Genomic DNA, 19,756 nt, shown 5'->3' with positions numbered 1-19,756 from the left:
GCCTACATAGTAAGCAATCTCTTTAAAACTATAAAATAGAAACTCTTTTGTTAATGTAAAAAACAATACACAGTATAGCACAATATGATGAATAAAAGCCAAATACATTTCTGAAATAAGTAAATGTAAATTGATTTATATCACCCAATAAATGAAAATTATTTTAAGATGAGATCAAAAAACAAAGAGCAACTCTGTTTTGCATACATGGGAAACACAGAAAAATTATTTCAGAGAAGTTAAAAGTAAAATTTTGGGCAAAGTCATGCTAGGGAAATGCAATCCAAAAACAAAAGAAAACATTTCAACCTTAATATTGAAAAGATATATCATGGAATTCAAGGCTTTTATACACAAAAAGAACAACCAGCTGGAAAATATAATGAAAGAAAATGTTTCTATTTATCATAGCATTTGAAAAGGTAAAACACCTTGTAATGATATTAATAAGAAAAATGCACGAACTTCTTGAAGAAAATTTCAATACATACTAAAAGAAACAAAAGGAGACTAAACAAATATAAATATATATCATGTTCTTGGATTTGATTTGTACATCTGTTATCATGAGGGTATTTTTCTTAATTTATAAATATGAGATTCAACAAAAATATCAGCAGGTATTTTTCTTTTTCTTTTTAACTAAGTAAGCTGATTCTACAGTTCCTATATTTAATAGAAAAAAAAAGAAAAATTCTAGAGGTAAAAAGAAAGAATGAGTGAATTAAATTTACCAGAAAATAATACAAAGCCCTAGTAACCAAAATGCCATTTTATTGGGGTGCATAAATAGACGTTAAGTCAATAGGGTATAACAGAAAAGTATTTAAAAAGTGAAAAAAACATAGACTAAACACGGGAATTTAATAAAAGTTAAAGTTAATGTCTTCAAGCAGTGTGGAAAAGATGGGCGATTAAAAAAAAATTGTGATGCCCTCACGGGGGTAAATTAAATTGCTTTCATACCTTACATCTTATACCAGGATAAATTGCAAATAGATAAATTATTTAAAGGTAGAAAATAACTATAAAGGTTTCAGAAGGAACACGAGATCTTTCCTTAATACATTTAAGTGTAAAAGGCCTTTCTAATCACAACCCAAATCCAGAATCCGTTAAAAAAATTGACAAATTTGACAGAAAAAAAACTATGCAAAATTAAGACAAATGACAGCATGGGAGGAAATGCTTGCAATTAGTCATAAAAAAAATTAATCTGCTTGAGATATAAGGTACTCACAAAAATCAGTTTAAAAATGACCAAGTCCAATGAAAAAATGGAAAAAAATATGAACAGATGGCTCACAGAAAAAAATAAAAATAGACGTGAAAAATTGGAAGAATGTAAAGACAGAAATACAAATGGTTCTTAAAACATACAAAAGAATGGCTTGAAAGAAAGCAAATTAAGAGATGCTCTTTTTCACCTGATGTTCTCTTGCTGCAAGTGATAGCATAACACTTTACAACCCCTATAGGACCACTTAGCAATAACTGTCAATATTCAAAATCTGTCCCACACATAGGCTGACATATGAGAAGTTACGGATGCACACAATTATTTTTTGAAGCACCTGCATTGCAAAAGATGGACACCAAGAAGTCTATTGGTAGACTGGTTAAATACATTCAATTCGTACAGTGGAATACTATGCTGCTTTTTTTTTTAATATGAGGAACTCTGTACACAGGCATCAAAATGTCTGCAATATACATTGTTAAGTAAAGAATGCAGGTTATAATCTCATTTTCAAATCATATGTATTGAAAATATGGTTTTTAAGTGTTTACTATAAGAAAGGAGGAAAGCAGAGCTACATTTGCATTTGTTTGCGTTAACATAGAGGGAGTCTGAAGTCTATATAGGAAACTAAAAGTGAGGCGACTGTGGGCAGGAACAGATGGGAAAAGGAGCAATCCACACTCTTTGTGCTTTTTTATTTTTTGCAACATGTGAATGCAATACCTATTAAAAATCTAGATTAAAACTCAAAAAAACAAATGAACAGAAAAGACACAAGACTACACTCTGATAAACCCCTCTTGTCTTTTTCTCTTTTGTGAAGTTTACCTCTGCCCTCACTGTCTGGACAAAGGTATGGGGCAGAGTAAGCACAGGAACTCAAAATATCAGATGGACGTAGCCCCGCTCCTTTGAACCTCCATGTCTCCGGAATACATAACATGATTTCATCTCAAGACCTGATGTTATGTATAATACAATAAGATAATATATACAATATGCTAATAATATTATCATCATATTATATATATATCATATCATATTATATATTATATATATAAAATATATATACACAAAATATATATCATATCATATTATATATAAAATATATAAATGATACATATGTCATATCATATTATATATATATTTTCTTTCCCCAGAAGATAATAATACATTATTATATATAATTATTATAATACATTATATATTATATAATACATAATTACATATAATATGCTAATAATATTAATATTATTATATTTTCACAGAAGTATTCTTATGGACCTGTGCAAGTGAAATGCTTCATTGAGTACAATCTTTTTTAACAAAATGCAACCTACCTCTATCTGCCTGCTAAATGCCCATGCACACTAACATTTATATACTGGTCAAGGGTTTGCTGACATCACAAGGGCAACCTGTTCATCCTAAAGGTTGGAGCACTGCAAGCAAGCATCCCAGGTAATCATCCCAGTTCAGCACCCCTGAATCTGTGGGAAGCAGTCACCACTCCAGGAAGATCACAGCACACTCTCCAGTTCACACACACATTGGAGTACAGCAGCTGCATAATTTGGTGCAATTTATAGCATTTTGGGGGGTGGGAGAGAGATGTGTAAAGTAAACCTTTTCCAAGGAATTTTTAAAAACTGTAACTTTGGCCCTTAAGGTCTTCTTCTGGCTTTCTTTTACTTCTTAGGAAACAGTGTGCTGCTTATTAAAAGTTGCAAACATGATTTAGGAAAATGTTGAGCAATAAATAATAGATTTACAAGTAGTTTAGTACTTCTGTTGCATTTAGGACAATTAAAGTCACACAGAAAAAAACAGATGAAAAGAGCATGCCAGGGAATCATTACCACTGCCAACTCACATTCATCATCTGTGCTAGTTTTGTTTTGCCCATTCCTCATCGCCTAGCTTAATCTCCAGATACTCCTGAACTCGTAGTTCGTTCACAACACAAAACTTCCTCCTGCCCCCGCCTGCTTTGCTGCCCTCCACAGCATTTCGTCTCATCTACATTTTACTTGCTCATTTGTGGGTTGTTGGGTCTTTCATCTGTTTTCTCCTCATCAAGAGGTAAGCTCTTTCAAAGTAGAAAACCACCCATATGGACTTGCGACGGTTTGGCTTAGACTCTTCAACTTTACAAAGATGTGAAAGCCACATACATTCAGGAGAAATCATACTTCAGTCCAGTATTCAAAACATAATATGAGCTACTCAATACTTTACTATAAAATGGGCTTCATGTTAGATAATTTTGCCCAATTGTAGACTAAAGTAAGTGTTCTGAGCACATTTATGGTAGGCTAGACTAAGCTATGGTGTTTGGTAAGTTAGATGTCCTAACTGCTTTTTTCAATGTATGTTATTTTCAGCTTAGGATGGGTTTATCAGGACATAACTCCATTGTAAGCCAAGGAGCATTTGTACATATTTTAGTCACTGATACACCCAGTAAACATACAGTAATTAAAATATTGTATATTCTTAATTAATAAATGTAAAATAAATGAATCAACGAATGTGTGAGTGAACGAATGGTTCTTTTAGTACATTTTTGTTCACTAGTTATCTTATACAAACAAACGCTACTATAGAGCAGCAATTCCCATTTGCTTTCAGAGAGAGGTCGATACATGATAAAGCAGCATAGTCACAAAACTTTGTGAAAAACTGGATGAAACAAAGTTAAACAAATATTTTTTAAAGTAGGACTACTTAGATTCAGTAACTTGCTAATGTGCCTTGTGACTCAAACAAAAATATGTAAGATGCTGTGTTTCCAAACTTATTCTACACTGTAACTCTTATTTCAAGGACCATTTCTCTGGACTAATATTCTGGGTGATACATATTGGGAAATGACATTAAAAGTTGTTTCTTTGTGAACCTGGTTTCAGGCCATTATTACAGAAAACACTTACTTGTCTAAAATTAAAACTAAAAAAAGCTTCAAATAACTGAAAAATGTAAAACATTCTACGTCTGTGAGAAAACGGTAAATTATCAAGCAATAATTTGACATTGGAAATTTATTTTAAAAATACAGTTTTTAAATAATCTGTTCAGTTTTATTTTCCTCTATGATTTTTACAATTGAATATAACAGGAGAATTCATATTTGTGAAGATGGTCTTGAGTCATTCTAAAAGATAAAATGCTGTCTAAATGATAAAAATGAAATTTGATTTATTATTGGTTTTTATTTTATTTTAGTTTAATTATTTAACATTTCTAAGTATTAGTGCCTCTAAGGTCATTCTCCTTATTAGATTATTACTTTGGCCTTAATTATTATTTATTCCCAAGTCATTTTGAATAAATGTAAGTTTATTATTTTTTACCTGATTATAAGAAGTTTTGAGATGGATGATTGATTTTAGATGCAATTCAAATACAGTCTTTAGACTTGAAACTTAGAAATATTTGGAGTGGACTGAATTCTAAGTGGAAAAAGTACTGGGGATTTTTTTTTATTATTACACTTCAAGTTTTAGGGTACATGGGCACAAAGTGCAGGTTAGTTACATATGTATACATGTACCATATTGGTGTGCTGCACCCATTAACTCGTCATTTAACAGTAGGTATATCTCCTAATGCTATCCTTCCCCCCTCCCCCAACCCCACAACAGGCCCCGGTGTGTGATGTTCCCCTTCCTGTGTCCATGTGTTCTCATTGTTCAGTTCCCACCTATGAGTGAGAACATGCGATAGTTTGCTAAGAATGATAGTTTCCAGTTTCATCCATGTCCCTACAAAGGACATGAACTCATCATTTTTTATGGCTGCATAGTATTCCATGGTGTATATGTGCCACATTTTCTTAATCCAGTCTATCATTGATGGACATTTGGCTTGGTTCCAAGTCTTTGCTATATTTTATTACCTTTTTGTATAGTTGGTGTTTCACTGTCTGCAATCAGTTGCAAGCAGTCTTGAGTGACTAAAAAGCAAAAATTTATCATTTTAGTTACTTGAGTAGAAATAATAAAGAAACTAACTGAGAACACAAAGCTAGAAACCCACTCTTCCAGAAACACTAAATCAATTATACTTTTTACATTGATTGCATGACATTATTCTTAAAGTTACTTTATATTTGCCCATTGATTTATATATATGATATATATATGAAATTCATGACATTTCAGAAAAGCTCTATGTGCTGTTAAAATATAATATCACCCATACAGTTTAACCTAATTTGCTCTGAGAAATGGCTGAAAAGAAAGCAAGTTTAATCATTTGTTTTGCAAGTCTACCAAATACATGAAACAGCTAACCTTATAAGATCATTCTAAACAATCTTTGGTTTTAAAAAATCTAACACTAAATAATGACTTACTACTACAGAAAATACTATTTCTGAAACTTCTGAAAGTAAAAAAAAAAAAAAAAAATGCTAATACGTATTGAACAGATTTAAGTGCAGACAGTGTACCAAGACAGTATATATCACTTCCTTTTACCCTCACAAGAATCCTAAAAATTAGATATTGGAAACTAAGGCTTGGAAAGTGTAAACAGCTTGTTCAGGAATCAGAGACAGAAAGTGATGGGACCAGAATTTCAATTCCACCTGCTTCACTCTGGATCCAAAGTCAAGCTTTTGGTAAAATATATTGGACCGAAGAGAGAAAGAGAGATAGAACATCTTTTACAAATAAAATGGAAGACTTTCATGAGAGTGCATATAGTCAGTAAAGCTTCTTGAAAACATCAATTCACATCACATATTACATGTAGAATATTCCAGTCAATATTTAAGAAACTAAATAGCATTGCGTTAAATAAGGAGAAATGCCTTTAGGCAAAAGCAAATTAAGTACACCTGCTAGATCTGTAGGGAAGATACAATAAAGCAGTAAATGTCTGTGAAAAATATGAAACATAAATCTAAGCTTGCATGTTTTAGATTAAGAAAATATTAGTTTAGTTTTTTATCTACCAAATATTTTACTCAGAGTTAAAGTAATACTTTATAAAGGTGCTTCTCAATGTATACATTTTATGAACTTGACACAGTAGGGAACTTCTATTGTGATTAGTTGGTGATTGTATGGAGATTAGCTGAAAAATTTCTAATACAGTCATGCACTGCACAATATTTAGGTCAATGAGAAACTGCATATCTGATGGTGGTTCCATAGGATTATTTATAATACCAAATTTTTACTGTACCTTTTCTATGTTTAGATACGTAAATACTTACCATTGCATTATTATACGATTGCCTACAATATTCAATACAGTAACATGCTGTACAAGTTGGTAGCCTAGGAGCAATGGTCTGTACTGCAGAGCCTAGTTGTGTAGAAGGCTACACCACCTAGGTTTGTGTAAGTATGCTCTGATGTTTGCACAATGATGAAATTGCCCAGGGATGCAGAATGTATCCCTGAGACGGTATCCCTGTTATTAAGCAATACATGAATGTATTTAAAACTTGAAATAACATAGTAGTAACTAAATAAGTTTGAGTTTGTATAAATACATACTATTAAAGGGTGTGGTCACATAAGAAAATCTGTTAAGAAATTCCCCTTGGTATTTAAAGATGAAAATATATTGTTAAAAACTATAATTCCTTTATAACTATAAAGCTTTTCTAACACATTTTTATGTTAATTTTCAGATATTTTGATAGGAGCAGAGCATTTTGGTCCACTCTGAGGATTCTTTTATTGATCTTATACAAGAAAGGTAGCCATGCCTGTGCCCCAGGAAAAACATGATTCGTTAGTCACTATGGCAGACTCTCTTCTGCTGGAAGTATGGAAAAGCATCCTAACAGGAAGAATGGTAGTGAAAGAGGACAGAATGAAAGAAAGGAATAACAATGCCTCCGGGACAGCTAAAGCCCCAAGCGCACAGTCTCTACAGTAGTACAGTAGTAGCCACATTCAACCTATTTTAAAAGAGTTTTTATTTTTCCAACAAATCCTTCTGAAGTAATTATTATTCACAAGGCACCCTGACAGGTTTCTGTGAGTAGCACTAGGGTCAATCAGAGCATACAAAGCTCTCATCTTTCCTCCACATCAAAAACAAGGGAAGATGTTGATGAAAGTCAAAGTCAGATTTTTAAACTTTGCATCTTTCCTTTGTTATACGTATGTTGTAAAGAGTAAATGACACAATGCATGGGAAGCACTTTTCGCTATACTCAGTGCATAACACCTGCAAAATAAATAAATCTTGACTATTTGTATCAGTAATGGTGTTAGCATTATTGTTCTTAATAACATCAAGGCAAATAACTTAGAAAACATCATGGAAGGACACCGTGGAAACATGCCGCCCAACTGCAGCTGACAAAGGCTAAAGAAATACCAGAATGTATGACCTCCTATTTCTTTTGTCTTTTATTTATTTATTTATTTATTTGAGGTGGAGTCTTGCTCTGTCGCCCAGGCTGGAGCGCAGTGCCGTGATCTCAGCTCACTGCAAGCTCCGGCTCCCGGGTTCACGCCATTCTCCTGCCTCAGCCTCCCGAGTAGCTGGGACTACAGGCGCCCGCCACCACGCCCGGCTAATTTTTTGTATTTTTAGTAGAGACGGGCTTTCATCGTGTTAGCCAGGATGGTCTGGATCTCCTGACCTCGTGATCCTCCCGCCTCGGCCTCCCAAAGTGCTGGGATTACAGACGTGAGCCACCGCACCTGGCCATGACTTCCTATTTCAAGTCACCCTTTCTCTTTTTCCCAAAAACTTCAGTAGGAGACGGCTATGGTTTGAATGTCTGTGTTGCCCCCAAATTCCTATGTTGAAACCTAACTGCTGAGGTGATGCTATTAGGAAGTAAGGCTTTGGGGAGGTGATTATGCCATGAGGGCAGAGCACTCATGAATGGAATTAGTATCCTTATAAAAGAGATCCCAGAGAGCTAGCTTGCCCTATTTTCCCCACGTGAGAACCCAGTGAGGAGGTATCATCTACAAGCCAGGAAGCAAGTCCTCTTCAGATACCGAAATCTTCAGGCATCTTGGTCTTGGATTTCCGATCCCCTGAACTGGGAGAAATAAATCTCTATTGTTTATAAGCCACTCAGTCTGTGGTATTTTGTTATAACAGCCTTGAATGAACTAAGGCAGAGTTAGATGTTCTATGTAGTCAGAGAGAAGTTTACCTAGTAAGTAATGACTTGACACTATGAATATGTCTCCATTTTAGTCTCCACAGCCCAATTAAAACTTAGTCACAACCTACACATTGAAAAACAGTGGTCTATTCTCTCATGTAGTAGCAGAAATCTAACATTTAGCAGAAAATGTGCTTTAAAGAGAAAAGTTTCTTTCAAGAACTGTTCTTCAGAAAAGAAAATAAGATATAAAATTGAGGTTTCAATAATGAGGTTTAAATTACAGCCACTGAACTTGTGTAAGTATGCTCTGATGTTTGCACAATGGTGAAATTGCCTAGGGATGCAGAATGTATGCAGAATGAACAATTGTCCTTGTTCCAGACAAAGTTACTCGGCTTTTCCAAGACAATTCGCTTTAGGAAATTTGATAGCTATTATCGAATTTCAACTATTTCAGCTATTTCAACTTATCTCCTATTCAGTCTTTTAAGACTTTCTTTCTTATTCAACATAGATCTGGTCTTAGGCTGGAGATTAGTGCTCAGCTAAAGATTTGCCTCACAAAGAGAGGAGCAAAAATGGCAATATTATTTTTAATATCTTCCAGTAACATAGATATCTAACGGCAAGAGTTTTGAAAATGCGTAGTCTAATATAAGAAACACAGTTTGATAGCAATTATCATATTAATTGATTATTGTTTGGTTCTCAAATGCCTTTCACACATCTCTCCCTCTACTACAATTGAAACGAATTACACAAGGGGTTAAGAATAGTTTTTTTTATGTTTGTTATTGTTTTTTCTTTTAACTAAGCAAGGCAATAATATACATTAAAACCTTTCTGAGCCTATGGAGACACATTTCTGAATATACATTTCTGGGGATTATGATGTAATAATGTGTAAAATACATAATCTTATAAAATGCCATTTTACAGCATAAGAGAATTTACTCATCATGATAAACTTCACATAAAATATTTCTAAAAACAAAATGTTATAATGATGACAAAATGTTTACAAAATAAAATTACCAAAATAAGAACTTTAAGGACAAAAATAATTTGCTATTGATCAATATTTCACACAATAAAATTCAATACTTCACAATTAGAGGGTAATTTAAATACTAACCATATGGGAAATATTTTTACAGTTTGAAAGGCCACCTTTTGAAGTATAATGTCTAAATACCATTTAATCAGAAAAAGTGATTTGAAAGTTTAGAGAATTGTTAATATCTGTTATACTATTTTCTGTACTGGAACTGAATCCATTAAAACTTGAAACTGGTTTATTATACATTATTTCAACAAAGCCTAAATCTAATATGAACTACCATAAATAATGCAATTATTGCAGATTATGTGTGTCTCCCATGAAAAACATTACACACAAAGCGTTCCGATTACGTTTATCCCATCCATACCACCTGCACCCACAGATTCTTCATAGTGCTTCTCACTCATCTCATTCAAGAAGCCTCCTCCAGATGAGATGTACGTCCTGCTTCTTCCCTTATCTCTTTGTGTGTTTTTTTTTCCTGTCATCTTATTTATTGCACCGTATGTTTTTAAAGAAGGAGGATCTTAGACGGCAATGCCTCACTTTCATTTCTGCAAAACTTATCATTTGGTAAACGTAAGTTATGACAAACGTAGCTGTTTAATTTTTCTTGAACTAGCTTTGAATAAATAATCAGTGGCAGAAAAATGTTAACTAGAAAAAAAACACTTAAAGATCTCAATATTGACCTAATATTTGACATAGACTTATGAAGAAAATGGGGAAAGCATGGTATTGAATTAACATTTTCACTGAAATTAAAATACATGAATTTAGAGGAGGGAAGCTAGTTTATAAGGTGTTATTTGACCAACGATAAGCAGTTTGCTTTGGTTGCTTACTTAAAAAAGTAATAAAAGTTGAGAACTTTGAATTTTGAGAGAACTAGATTGAGAAGTACATATTGGCCTACTAGAAATTCTTATAAGTAGAGTTCCCAATCTTGGGAGGGGTCTGCCTGACAGACCTTGTGCTTGAGGAAAATCATGCTCCTGTCTGTGTGTGAAGCAAGCTCCTGTGAAGGGAGGGTGGCAGCAAAGGTCTCAGTGATCTACTGGGAAAAGACATAGGATGAGGATGGTTTGGTCTCAAATGCAGTTATGTAAATGCAGCATCTAAGATACATTGTGAAGAAAAATTGAAGTCGTGGCCAATAGTTTTTAATTTTGGAGAATTCAGAAAGATAATAGCACTATAGTGTTCCTGAGAAAGTAAGAAAGGGGTGCTGGGTATTTTTTGGAAGGGGGTGTTGGAAAGGAGTTGATAGAATAGAAATAACCACAGCTGACGGAATGATGACAAATACTTCAAATGATAATTTTCTTTTCTTTCTTTCTTTTTTTTTTTTTTTTGAGACAGAGTTCTACTCTTGTTGCCCAGGCTGGAGTGCAATGGCACAATCTTGGCTCATTGCAAACTCCATCTCCCAGGTTCACATGATTCTCCCAGCCTTCTGAGTAGCTGGGATTACAGGCATGCGCCACCACACCTGGCTAATTTTGTATTTTTAGTAGAGACAGGGTTTCTCTGTGTTGGTCAGGCTGGTCTCGATCTCCTGACCTCAGGTGATCCACCTACCTCAGCCTCCTGAAGTGCTGGCATTAGAGGTGTGAGCTACCACGCCCGGCCTCAAATGATAATTTTCTATAACTTGCGTTTGTGTGTGTGCGTGTGTTTGTATAGACATAATCTTAAGCACTAATTGATTATTGTCACATATCCACTCATATTTTAACTATGTTTTGTGCTTAAAGCAATATTGGAGATGTAAAATTGCAAGGCTTTTGCATTGCCTCATAGGCACTAAGAGTAAAAAAAAAAAAAGCATTATCATCGCTTAATGTTGCTTCAATTTACTATTCATCTAATATTTTAATTTTAAATTGATAATTTTATACTTGAATCATCATCTGTTTCTCCATGACTTCACTGAATTATGTTAGAATATTTCAATTTATTAATAATATATTCTCGGAATGCACTGAATATCAGGAGCTTGCCAGTAGCTTCACGATATCACATGTAAACCAACCTGATGTCAAGGAAGATAAAGCCAAAAATAGAAAAACAGTTGAATGTCTGTATGAAGTTACTAATGAATTGCCCAATCAGCAATTAAATCTTCACCTTCCCCTTGGACCTTTCCATTTGGATGCCTTAGTGATACTCCAAATTCAACATGTCTCAAATATAATGCTTTATCTTTCTCATGCATACTTATTTTCTCTCTGAGTGGATATATAACTTTCCTCCGAGTTGCCCAAGCTACAAACTTTATAAACATTCCTGATTTCTGCCTTCTCAATCTTGGAGTTCAACTAATAATCAAGTTCGAATGGTTTAAATTTTTAACTTTTGTTCAATTTAGATTCCATCTCTCATCCATTTCATTTTAACAAATTTACTAAGGACGTAATCTATGTCAGGTGTTGTGCTAAGTACAGCAAAAAAAAAAAAAAAAAAAAAACAAAAAAAAAGCAGACGCCATCCCTGCCCCCAGGGAGTTTACAATCCAGTGGAAGAAATGGGTATTACTCAACATCACACAGACAGAATTAAAGTTTCAACTTTAATTCTTGGTGCCCAGGCCGGGCATTTGATCCAATCAGGAAGGCTTCTCTGGGAGGTGACACTTCAACTAAAATCAGAAAAAGAGGAGCAATATGAGCGTCACGGACAAAATTAACAGTTCATGAATCTATGCAGATGGTGATATTGGGAGGGACACAGAGAGAGAGGGAGGAAGATGAGGAGCATAGCAGCCTAAATTCGGATCCCTACCTCACCATTCTTGACAATTTCATTAGCCTACCAAGTTGTGTCTCTCTTTTTCACAATAACTAGTCCATCATTTGCATTTCCTCCTGAATTATCTTTCTAAGTGCAAATTTGTTCTTCTCATTCTAATGCTTATAATTCACTCACTGCATCTCCCTGGAATACAAACCAGTTCCTCCATGCCCTGGCCCAGCCAACATTCAGTCTCATGCGTGTCACCCACCCAAACCCAGTTGTACTTAAACACACCTCAGAACGAGAGGTCATCTTCCATGCTTCCATGACTGTATGTCTGCTGTTCCCTCCTACAAAATATACTTTACCTTCTAGCCAGTGGAACTCCATTCATCCTTCAGTACTCAAATCAAATACAAACTTTTTCTACAATCCTTCTAGCAAAATATTTGATCCCACTATACTTTGCATATCATTTATTGAAATACATGTTACTATACACACAGTTGTTTCTGTAACTGTTTCTCTCCCTAGATTGTCAATCACTTGATACTAAGGACAATCATTCACAAATTTTCAGTGTCTGATTTACAGCAGACTTAAAAAAAATCCATGGAATAATATATGAAACAAAATTTACATAAAAAATAGCACTCAACTTTTCCAAACAATTCTTAAAAACCAGTCACTAAATCCAGCTTTATGAAACGTGTTAAATCAAATTAAGTCAATGCTTGAGGGAAAAGGGGTTCCATAAAACAAAACAATTTCCATGAATTGTGGACTCTCTCATAATAGGCTTTGAAACCTCAGTTATATAGGAAACATTTTCCTCAAGAGAAAACCTTAATAATACATTTTTGAATCTCTATCCACAGAAGTGTAGCACTCTATAATATTTTTAAAGTAAGTAGTTGTGCACCATTTTCCTAAAATGTCTTATTTTGTAATTTCCAGAGGCTCCAGTGGGGCAGATAGAAGACAAAAAGGCCTGAAAGTGAGACTTCATAGCTGCTGTCAGGAGCTGTCACAGCACAGTTATTCCCCTTTCTCTTACCCTTCCCTGTCTCAAATAACCTGATCAGGAGGAGGAGGAGGAGGAAGAGAAGGGGAGGAGGAGGAAGAGGAGGAGGAGAGGAGAGGAGGGGAGGAGGAGGAGAAAGAGAAGTGGAGGAGGAGGAAGGGGAGGAGGAGGAAGAGAAGGGGAAGAGGAGGAAGAGAAGGGGAGGAGGAGGAAGAGAAGGGGAGGAGGAGGAAGAGAAGGGGGGAGGAGGAAGAGAAGGGGAGGAGGAGGAAGAGAAGGGGAGGAGGAGGAAGAGAAGGGGAAGAGGAGGAAGAGAAGGGGAAGAGGAGGAAGAGAAGGGGAGGAGGAGGAAGGGGAGGAGGAGGAGAAGGGGAAGAGGAGGAAGAGAAGGGGAAGAGGAGGAAGAGAAAGGGAAGAGGAGGAAGAGAAGGGGAAGAGGAGGAAGAGAAGGGGAAGAGGAGGAAGGGGAGGAGGAGGAAGAGAAGGGGAGGAGGAGGAAGAGAAGGGGAGGAGGAGGAAGGGGAAGAGGAGGAAGAGAAGGGGAGGAGGAGGAAGAGAAGGGGAAGAGGAGGAAGGGGAGGAGGGGGAGGAGGAGGAAGAGAAGGGGAGGAGGAGGAAGAGAAGGGGAAGAGGAGGAAGAGAAGGGGAAGAGGAGGAAGAGAAGGGGAGGAGGAGGAAGAAGAGAAGGGGGAGGAGGAAGAGAAGGGGAGGAGGAGGAAGGGGAGGAGGAGGAAGAGAAGGGGAGGAGGAGGAAGAAAAAGGGAAGAGGAGGAAGAGAAGGGGAGGAGGAGGAAGAGAAGGGGAGGAGGAGGAAGAGAAGGGGAGGAGGAGGAAGAGAAGGGGAAGAGGAGGAAGAGAAGGGGAAGAGGAGGAAGAGAAGGGGAGGAGGAGGAAGAGAAGGGGAGGAGGAGGAATAGAAGGGGAGGAGGAGGAAGAGAAGGGGAGGAGGAGGAAGAGAAAGGGAGGACGAGGAAGGGGAGGAGGAGAGGAGGGGAGAGGAGGAAGAGGAGGAGGAGAAGGAAGAGGAGGAGGAGAACGAGGAGGAGGAGGAAGAGAAAGGGAGGAGGAGGGATAAGAGGAGGAGAAGGGAGAGGAGGAGGAGGAGGGAGAGAAGGGGAGGAGGAGGAAGAAGAGAAGGGGGAGGAGGAAGAGAAGGGGAGGAGGAGGAAGAGGAGGAGGAAAGGAGGGGAGAGGAGGAAGAAGAGGAGGAGGAAGAGGAGGAGCAGAGCAGAGGAGGAGGAGAGGAGGGGAGGAGGAGGAAGAGGAGGAAGAGGAAAAGAAGGGGAGGAGGAGGAAGAAGAGAAGGGGGAGGAGGAAGAGAAGGGGGAGGAGGAGGAGGAAGAGGAGGAGGAAAGGAGGGGAGAGGAGGAAGAAAAGGAGGAGGAAGAAGAGGAGCAGAGCAGAGGAGGAGGAGAGGAAGGGAAGAGGAGGAAGAGGAGGAAGAGGAAAAGAAGGGGAGGAGGAGGAAGAAGAGGAGGACAGCAGCAGAGGAGGAGGAAGAGGAGGAGGAGAGGAGGGGGTAGGAAGAAAGCTTGCATTTGCAAAAACACTTCAACAGATCAGCACTTGCAAAAATTTACAAATTTAGAAGAGGAAAGGGATAATATAAAGATGTCTGTATGGGATAAGCCTCTGTGCCTACTAAAACAAGGCCTTTTCTTGAATTATTTCTGTTTCCTATTTCTACCTTGTCCCCATAACCTCAGATATTCTGTCCTCTTACCCAAGTCTGCTCCATCTTCAAACCCACTTCAGCTCACTTGACCACTGTCTAGATAATCTCGCAGTCTGCAATCTCTACCACTAACAGCATTCTCTGATTCCTTAACTTGATGTCTCTCTCACTGGCAATAATCATAATACCCTGGGCCTTATCAGACCCAATATTTTTTTCTCAAATCTGGTGGCACACTTGAAAATTAAGTATGTACTGCTATTATCACTGAAAAAAATCAGAATTTATAATCAATAGATAATGAATTCAAACCTTACCTCTCCTATCAATTAGTTGTCAAACCATGAGTTTGACACTTAATTTTGAAGCATTTTAAATCTGTATAATGATGTCAGAGGCAGGTGAACCAGAGCAACTCCATCTTGAATAGGAGCTGGGTAAAATAACTGAGACCTACTGGGCTGTATTCCCAGATGATGAAGGCATTCTAAGTCAGAGGATGGGATAGGAGATCAGCACAAAATACAGGTCACAAAGGTGTTGCTGACAAAACAGACTGCAGCAAAGAAGCCAGCCAAAACCCGCCAAAACCCACCAAAACCAAGATGGCGAGGAGTGACCTCTGTTGGTTCTCACTGCTACACTCCCGCCAGCGTCATGATGCCATGGCAATGTCAGGAAGTTACACTATATGGTCTAAAAAGGGGAGGCATGAATAATCCACCCCTTGTTTAGCATATCATCAAGAAATAGCCATAAAAATGGGCAACCAGCAGCCCTCAGGGCTGCTCTGTCTATGGTTTAGGCATTCTTTTAGTCCTTTACTTTCCTAATAAACTTGCTTTCACTTTACCCTGTGGATTTGCCCTGAATTTTTTCTGGCATGAGATCCAAGAACCCTCTCTGGGGGTCTGGATCGGGACTCCTTTCCTGTAACATTTCTCTGGTGACCACAGAAGGGAATATAGTACAGAAACCCCCCCACCCAAAGGTTAACTTTGGGTAAGTGTTGGGTCCTGTAACAATGGGAATAGCAATATCCATTTCATACTGCTGCGAAAACAGATTGAAGTCATAATTTAGATGTGTTTTATGAATTGTAAATAACTTATCTATTTTATTGTTCTTTTAAATTTTGCATCAATTTGGCTTAACTTCTCCAACTATTAAATAATTAGCTTGCTGAGAGAGACATTTGATTCTCCGGGTTGCAGTTTTCTCATCTAAAATGAAAACAATAATGCCCAGCTAACAGAGTTGTTGAGAAAGTAAATGATACACATTCCCAGAGCCCAACACAGTGTTTGCACATGAAACACGCCTAATAATTGTTAGCTTTGCTGCCCTCTTCTCTGTATATTATGGAGTGCCTACCTCAGATATTTGCAGAAACAGTGGGTGATAAATCTATTTGAAGAGAAACCTTCTGTTTCTCTAACTCTTCAGAAATGGGAACGTCTTTTAAAAAAAATATCACCACAACAAAAATGCAGCTGCTCAATGCAGTTCTGTTAAGTAGGAGTTGATCTATAAAAAGAATAAGCATTAAAACTAACATTTTCCATTCACATGGAATTACTAATAAAAACAACACAGGTATAAACATTTTGAATTTATTTTAAAAATCACCTACCCATATCTGCAATGTTAAAAAAAAAGTCAAAAGTATAAAGTATAAAGAATTATTGAGCTTTCAAGAAAAGATAAAAGGGCTTAATGAACCTGGCCTCTCCATTCAAAATGAAAACGCATTTCTTTCCTTTCCTCACCCTTCACATTCCTGATACTCATTCCCCTGCCCTAACCTTTTCACTTTTTCAACATATTTACCATTTTTTTTGAATTTTAATTTGCTAATTAACTATATGTACTATCATTTTTCTGTTTCTCTTCAACTCACGATAATGTAAGATTGTGTAAAAGAGACACAATATCACATTTGGCTGTGTTGACTGATTTGTTTCCTAGCTCTTCCGTTTCCCAACATCTCAAGCTTAACAAGAACAGGTCAAAGATTTGGTTTGAAGGTCAATGTTTTCAATTTTAAATACTTTTCCAGAAGTTGAACAGAAGCCAGTTCTTGCAACACTGAAAAAAAGTCTCACTATTGAAGCAGGGGGAAAAAAAATTACTCTCAGGGAAAGCTCTGGTCAAAGATCGCCTAAGCAGCAGCCAGCTGGTTCTGTTCCATGAAGGAACACACCCTTGCTGGGTAAAAGGCTCAAGTTAGCCTAATTTTGATAAGGGCTGGATGGTCAAGTTCTACACTGCATGCTTCCAACACTCATGTTACAGTCTGGAACTCACAGCTAAGCCAGAAATGCCAACCGGGCAAAGACTGGACATTACAGACTTGTCAAACACCTCATCTTTCCTTGCAAAGGAGTTGGACTTTGGATTTCAAAAAAGAAGACTCAAAAATAGTATTGATATCTTTACTTTTAGCAATTAGAAAGGTTTATCCTATAGAAAACTTAAGGTATAGTATTGGGTGTTTATATATGCTACATTCAAAATTTTAATTTAAAAAATATTAAATACAATGTGATATCCTGATGGATCCTAAAACATAAAATCATTAGTAGAAAAACTCGTGAAATTCAAATTAAGTCTAGAATTTAGCTAATAGTTAAGTCTCAATGTTGGTTTCCTTTTTGTAATGAAATACCATGGTCATATAAGATGTTAGGATTAGGGAAGCTGGATGGGGTACATGCGAACACACTGTATTCTTTGCAAGCTGTGTGTAATTCTTAAACAATCCCAAGCTCACTTAAAAATGAAGAAAAATATAACTTAAAGTAGATTGACCAAAAATCTCACGATAATTATTTGGAAGGTGAAATATGGACAATTTTTTCTATTCTTGCTTTACATTACTTTGAATTGTTCATATTTTTACCATTATTTTATTATTATAATTGAGACAATTATAATAAACATTATCAATAAAAATAATTGTCTTTCTGTAACCTAAAACACATAAATTTCTAATAGTTATTAATTAACAGGAAAGAAAATACAAAGGTTACCTAATTTTAACAATGAATCTTTTTAGGTCAGTGATAACCCATTTGAAAGAATTCACTTTCTTGATAGACTCTAAAGACATTTATCTTTAGGTTCTTAAAATTAATAAAATTACAGTTAAGTGATGTTCAAAATGTGGATCTTCATGATTCCATTTGTAAATACATTTTATTATGTAATATTTTCAAAGCCATATTGTTTTAGTTAATTTTTAAATTGGGAATATCTCCAAACACAGTTACGGGCTTAAAAGTGAATTTTTGGCTAATATGAGCTATTTGGCAATTTTTTAATCCTGGATTTCCCCACATTTCTGTTTATTGTACTACAATCAAAAATGATATTATGAAATACATTAAGCTTAATGAGATTTTGGTTTGAAACACAAAGTAATTAAGAAAAACAAAACTAAAGCCAAAGTACTAAATTCTAAAATTAAAAAATTAAGTAAAACCACTGTTTACCCATGGGATGCCTGGAAGAGAGTATCATTGGGACATGTTGGCTGATGGTAATTCCCCTCCCTTCTTCTACAGTTTGTGTGAAGTTCCAATAAAAATACTTGGTTCTAAAACTTGTAGACAATTAATAAATATGAACATAAATAAACACTTTAAAAGTAAAAAGGACAACTTAAGGTTTTGAGTCCTACTGAAAATAAATCAGAACTTGAATGAAAACAAAAATCAAAGAAAGCTGCATAGAATTTTCTCAATGCCAAAAAATTCCTACTAAAAAAACTCCTTGTGTTACAGACAACTTTTTTGGGAATATAAACATTAATTTTGGAGTATGCTAAATAAAATAAACTTTCCCTCCACCAAAGAATAGTATCTAGAACAACATTCAAATGAATTTCCTAATTTTATTAACAAGGAATAGTAGACATCACCTGTCATTAAGATTCTTATCTTCAAACCTTCCACCTTGGATTTATGAATGTTATGAGTGTGTATACTATGTCCTATTTGAGTATATACACATAACACATATGCACACTATATATATGTATATATATATTTGTATGTATATATATTTGTACATATATTTGTATAAATATATATATCTGTTCATATATATATATGAACAAGTACAGTTGATCCTTGAACAACACAGGAATTAGGGTCACTGATCCCATTCAGTCAAAAATTTGTGCTTAACTTTTGACTCCCAAATCTTAATTACTAACAGCCCACTGTTGACCAGAAGCCTTTCTGATAACAAAAACTCAATCAATACGTATTTCATAAATTAAATGTATTATGTAGTGTATTCTTACAATAAAGTAAGCTACAGAAAAGAAAATGTTATCTAAAAAAATCATAAGGAAGAGAAAATGCATTTACTATTCATTAAGTGGAAGTGGATCATTATAGAGTTCTTCATTCTTCACATTGAGTAAGCTAAGGGGGAGGAGGGAAAGGAGGCATCGGTCTTGCTATCTCAAGGGTGGAAAGTGGAAGAAAATCCACATACAAGTGGACCCTCGCGGTTCAAACGTGTGTTGTTCAAGGGTCAACTATAATGTCATGACTCTTCTTTGCTTCTTGGGAGCATTTCCAGCATCATTATCGCACTTTCTATAGGTCTCATGGTGTTATTCAAGGTTTATGATATTGTATTACACAAGATGAAAAATACACACAAATCATGAGAAATCATTTTTACTGCAATACCCAATTGATTGGAGATACAACTGGCTCATGCAGAGATGATTAGCATCACATGGTGTTTTAAGCAGATACTCACAGCACTTGAGCTCACTGCAGTAGCAACAGGAGGTGGCTATGAAATTATTACAGTAGTACAGTATGTACCACAGTTAATTTTATGCAGTGATGACTTAATACTGCATGTTTATGTTTGTTTCCATTTCTCTAGACTACAAA

General features: G+C 36.0%; 1 protein-coding gene across 3 annotated transcripts in view; it reads right to left on the bottom strand.

The window, feature by feature from the left end:
• TNFSF13B (TNF superfamily member 13b) overlaps window positions 1-19,756 on the bottom strand; it is a 99,050-nt gene that overhangs the window by 16,284 nt on the left and 63,010 nt on the right. For 2 of the 3 annotated variants that reach the window (XM_054529215.2, XM_054529214.2), the window contains exon 5: window positions 5,142-5,198. The exons of the other annotated variant lie outside the window; for it this stretch is intronic. In XM_054529215.2, the coding sequence (XP_054385190.2) occupies window positions 5,142-5,198 (57 nt within the window). The remainder of the gene's footprint in view (window positions 1-5,141; window positions 5,199-19,756) is intronic. 3 annotated transcript variants of the gene reach the window in all.

The sequence above is a fragment of the Pongo abelii genome, chromosome 14 (assembly GCF_028885655.2).
Source record: "Pongo abelii isolate AG06213 chromosome 14, NHGRI_mPonAbe1-v2.0_pri, whole genome shotgun sequence".
Lineage (NCBI taxonomy): Eukaryota > Metazoa > Chordata > Mammalia > Primates > Hominidae > Pongo > Pongo abelii.
This window is presented reverse-complemented; position numbering and strand designations above follow the sequence as displayed.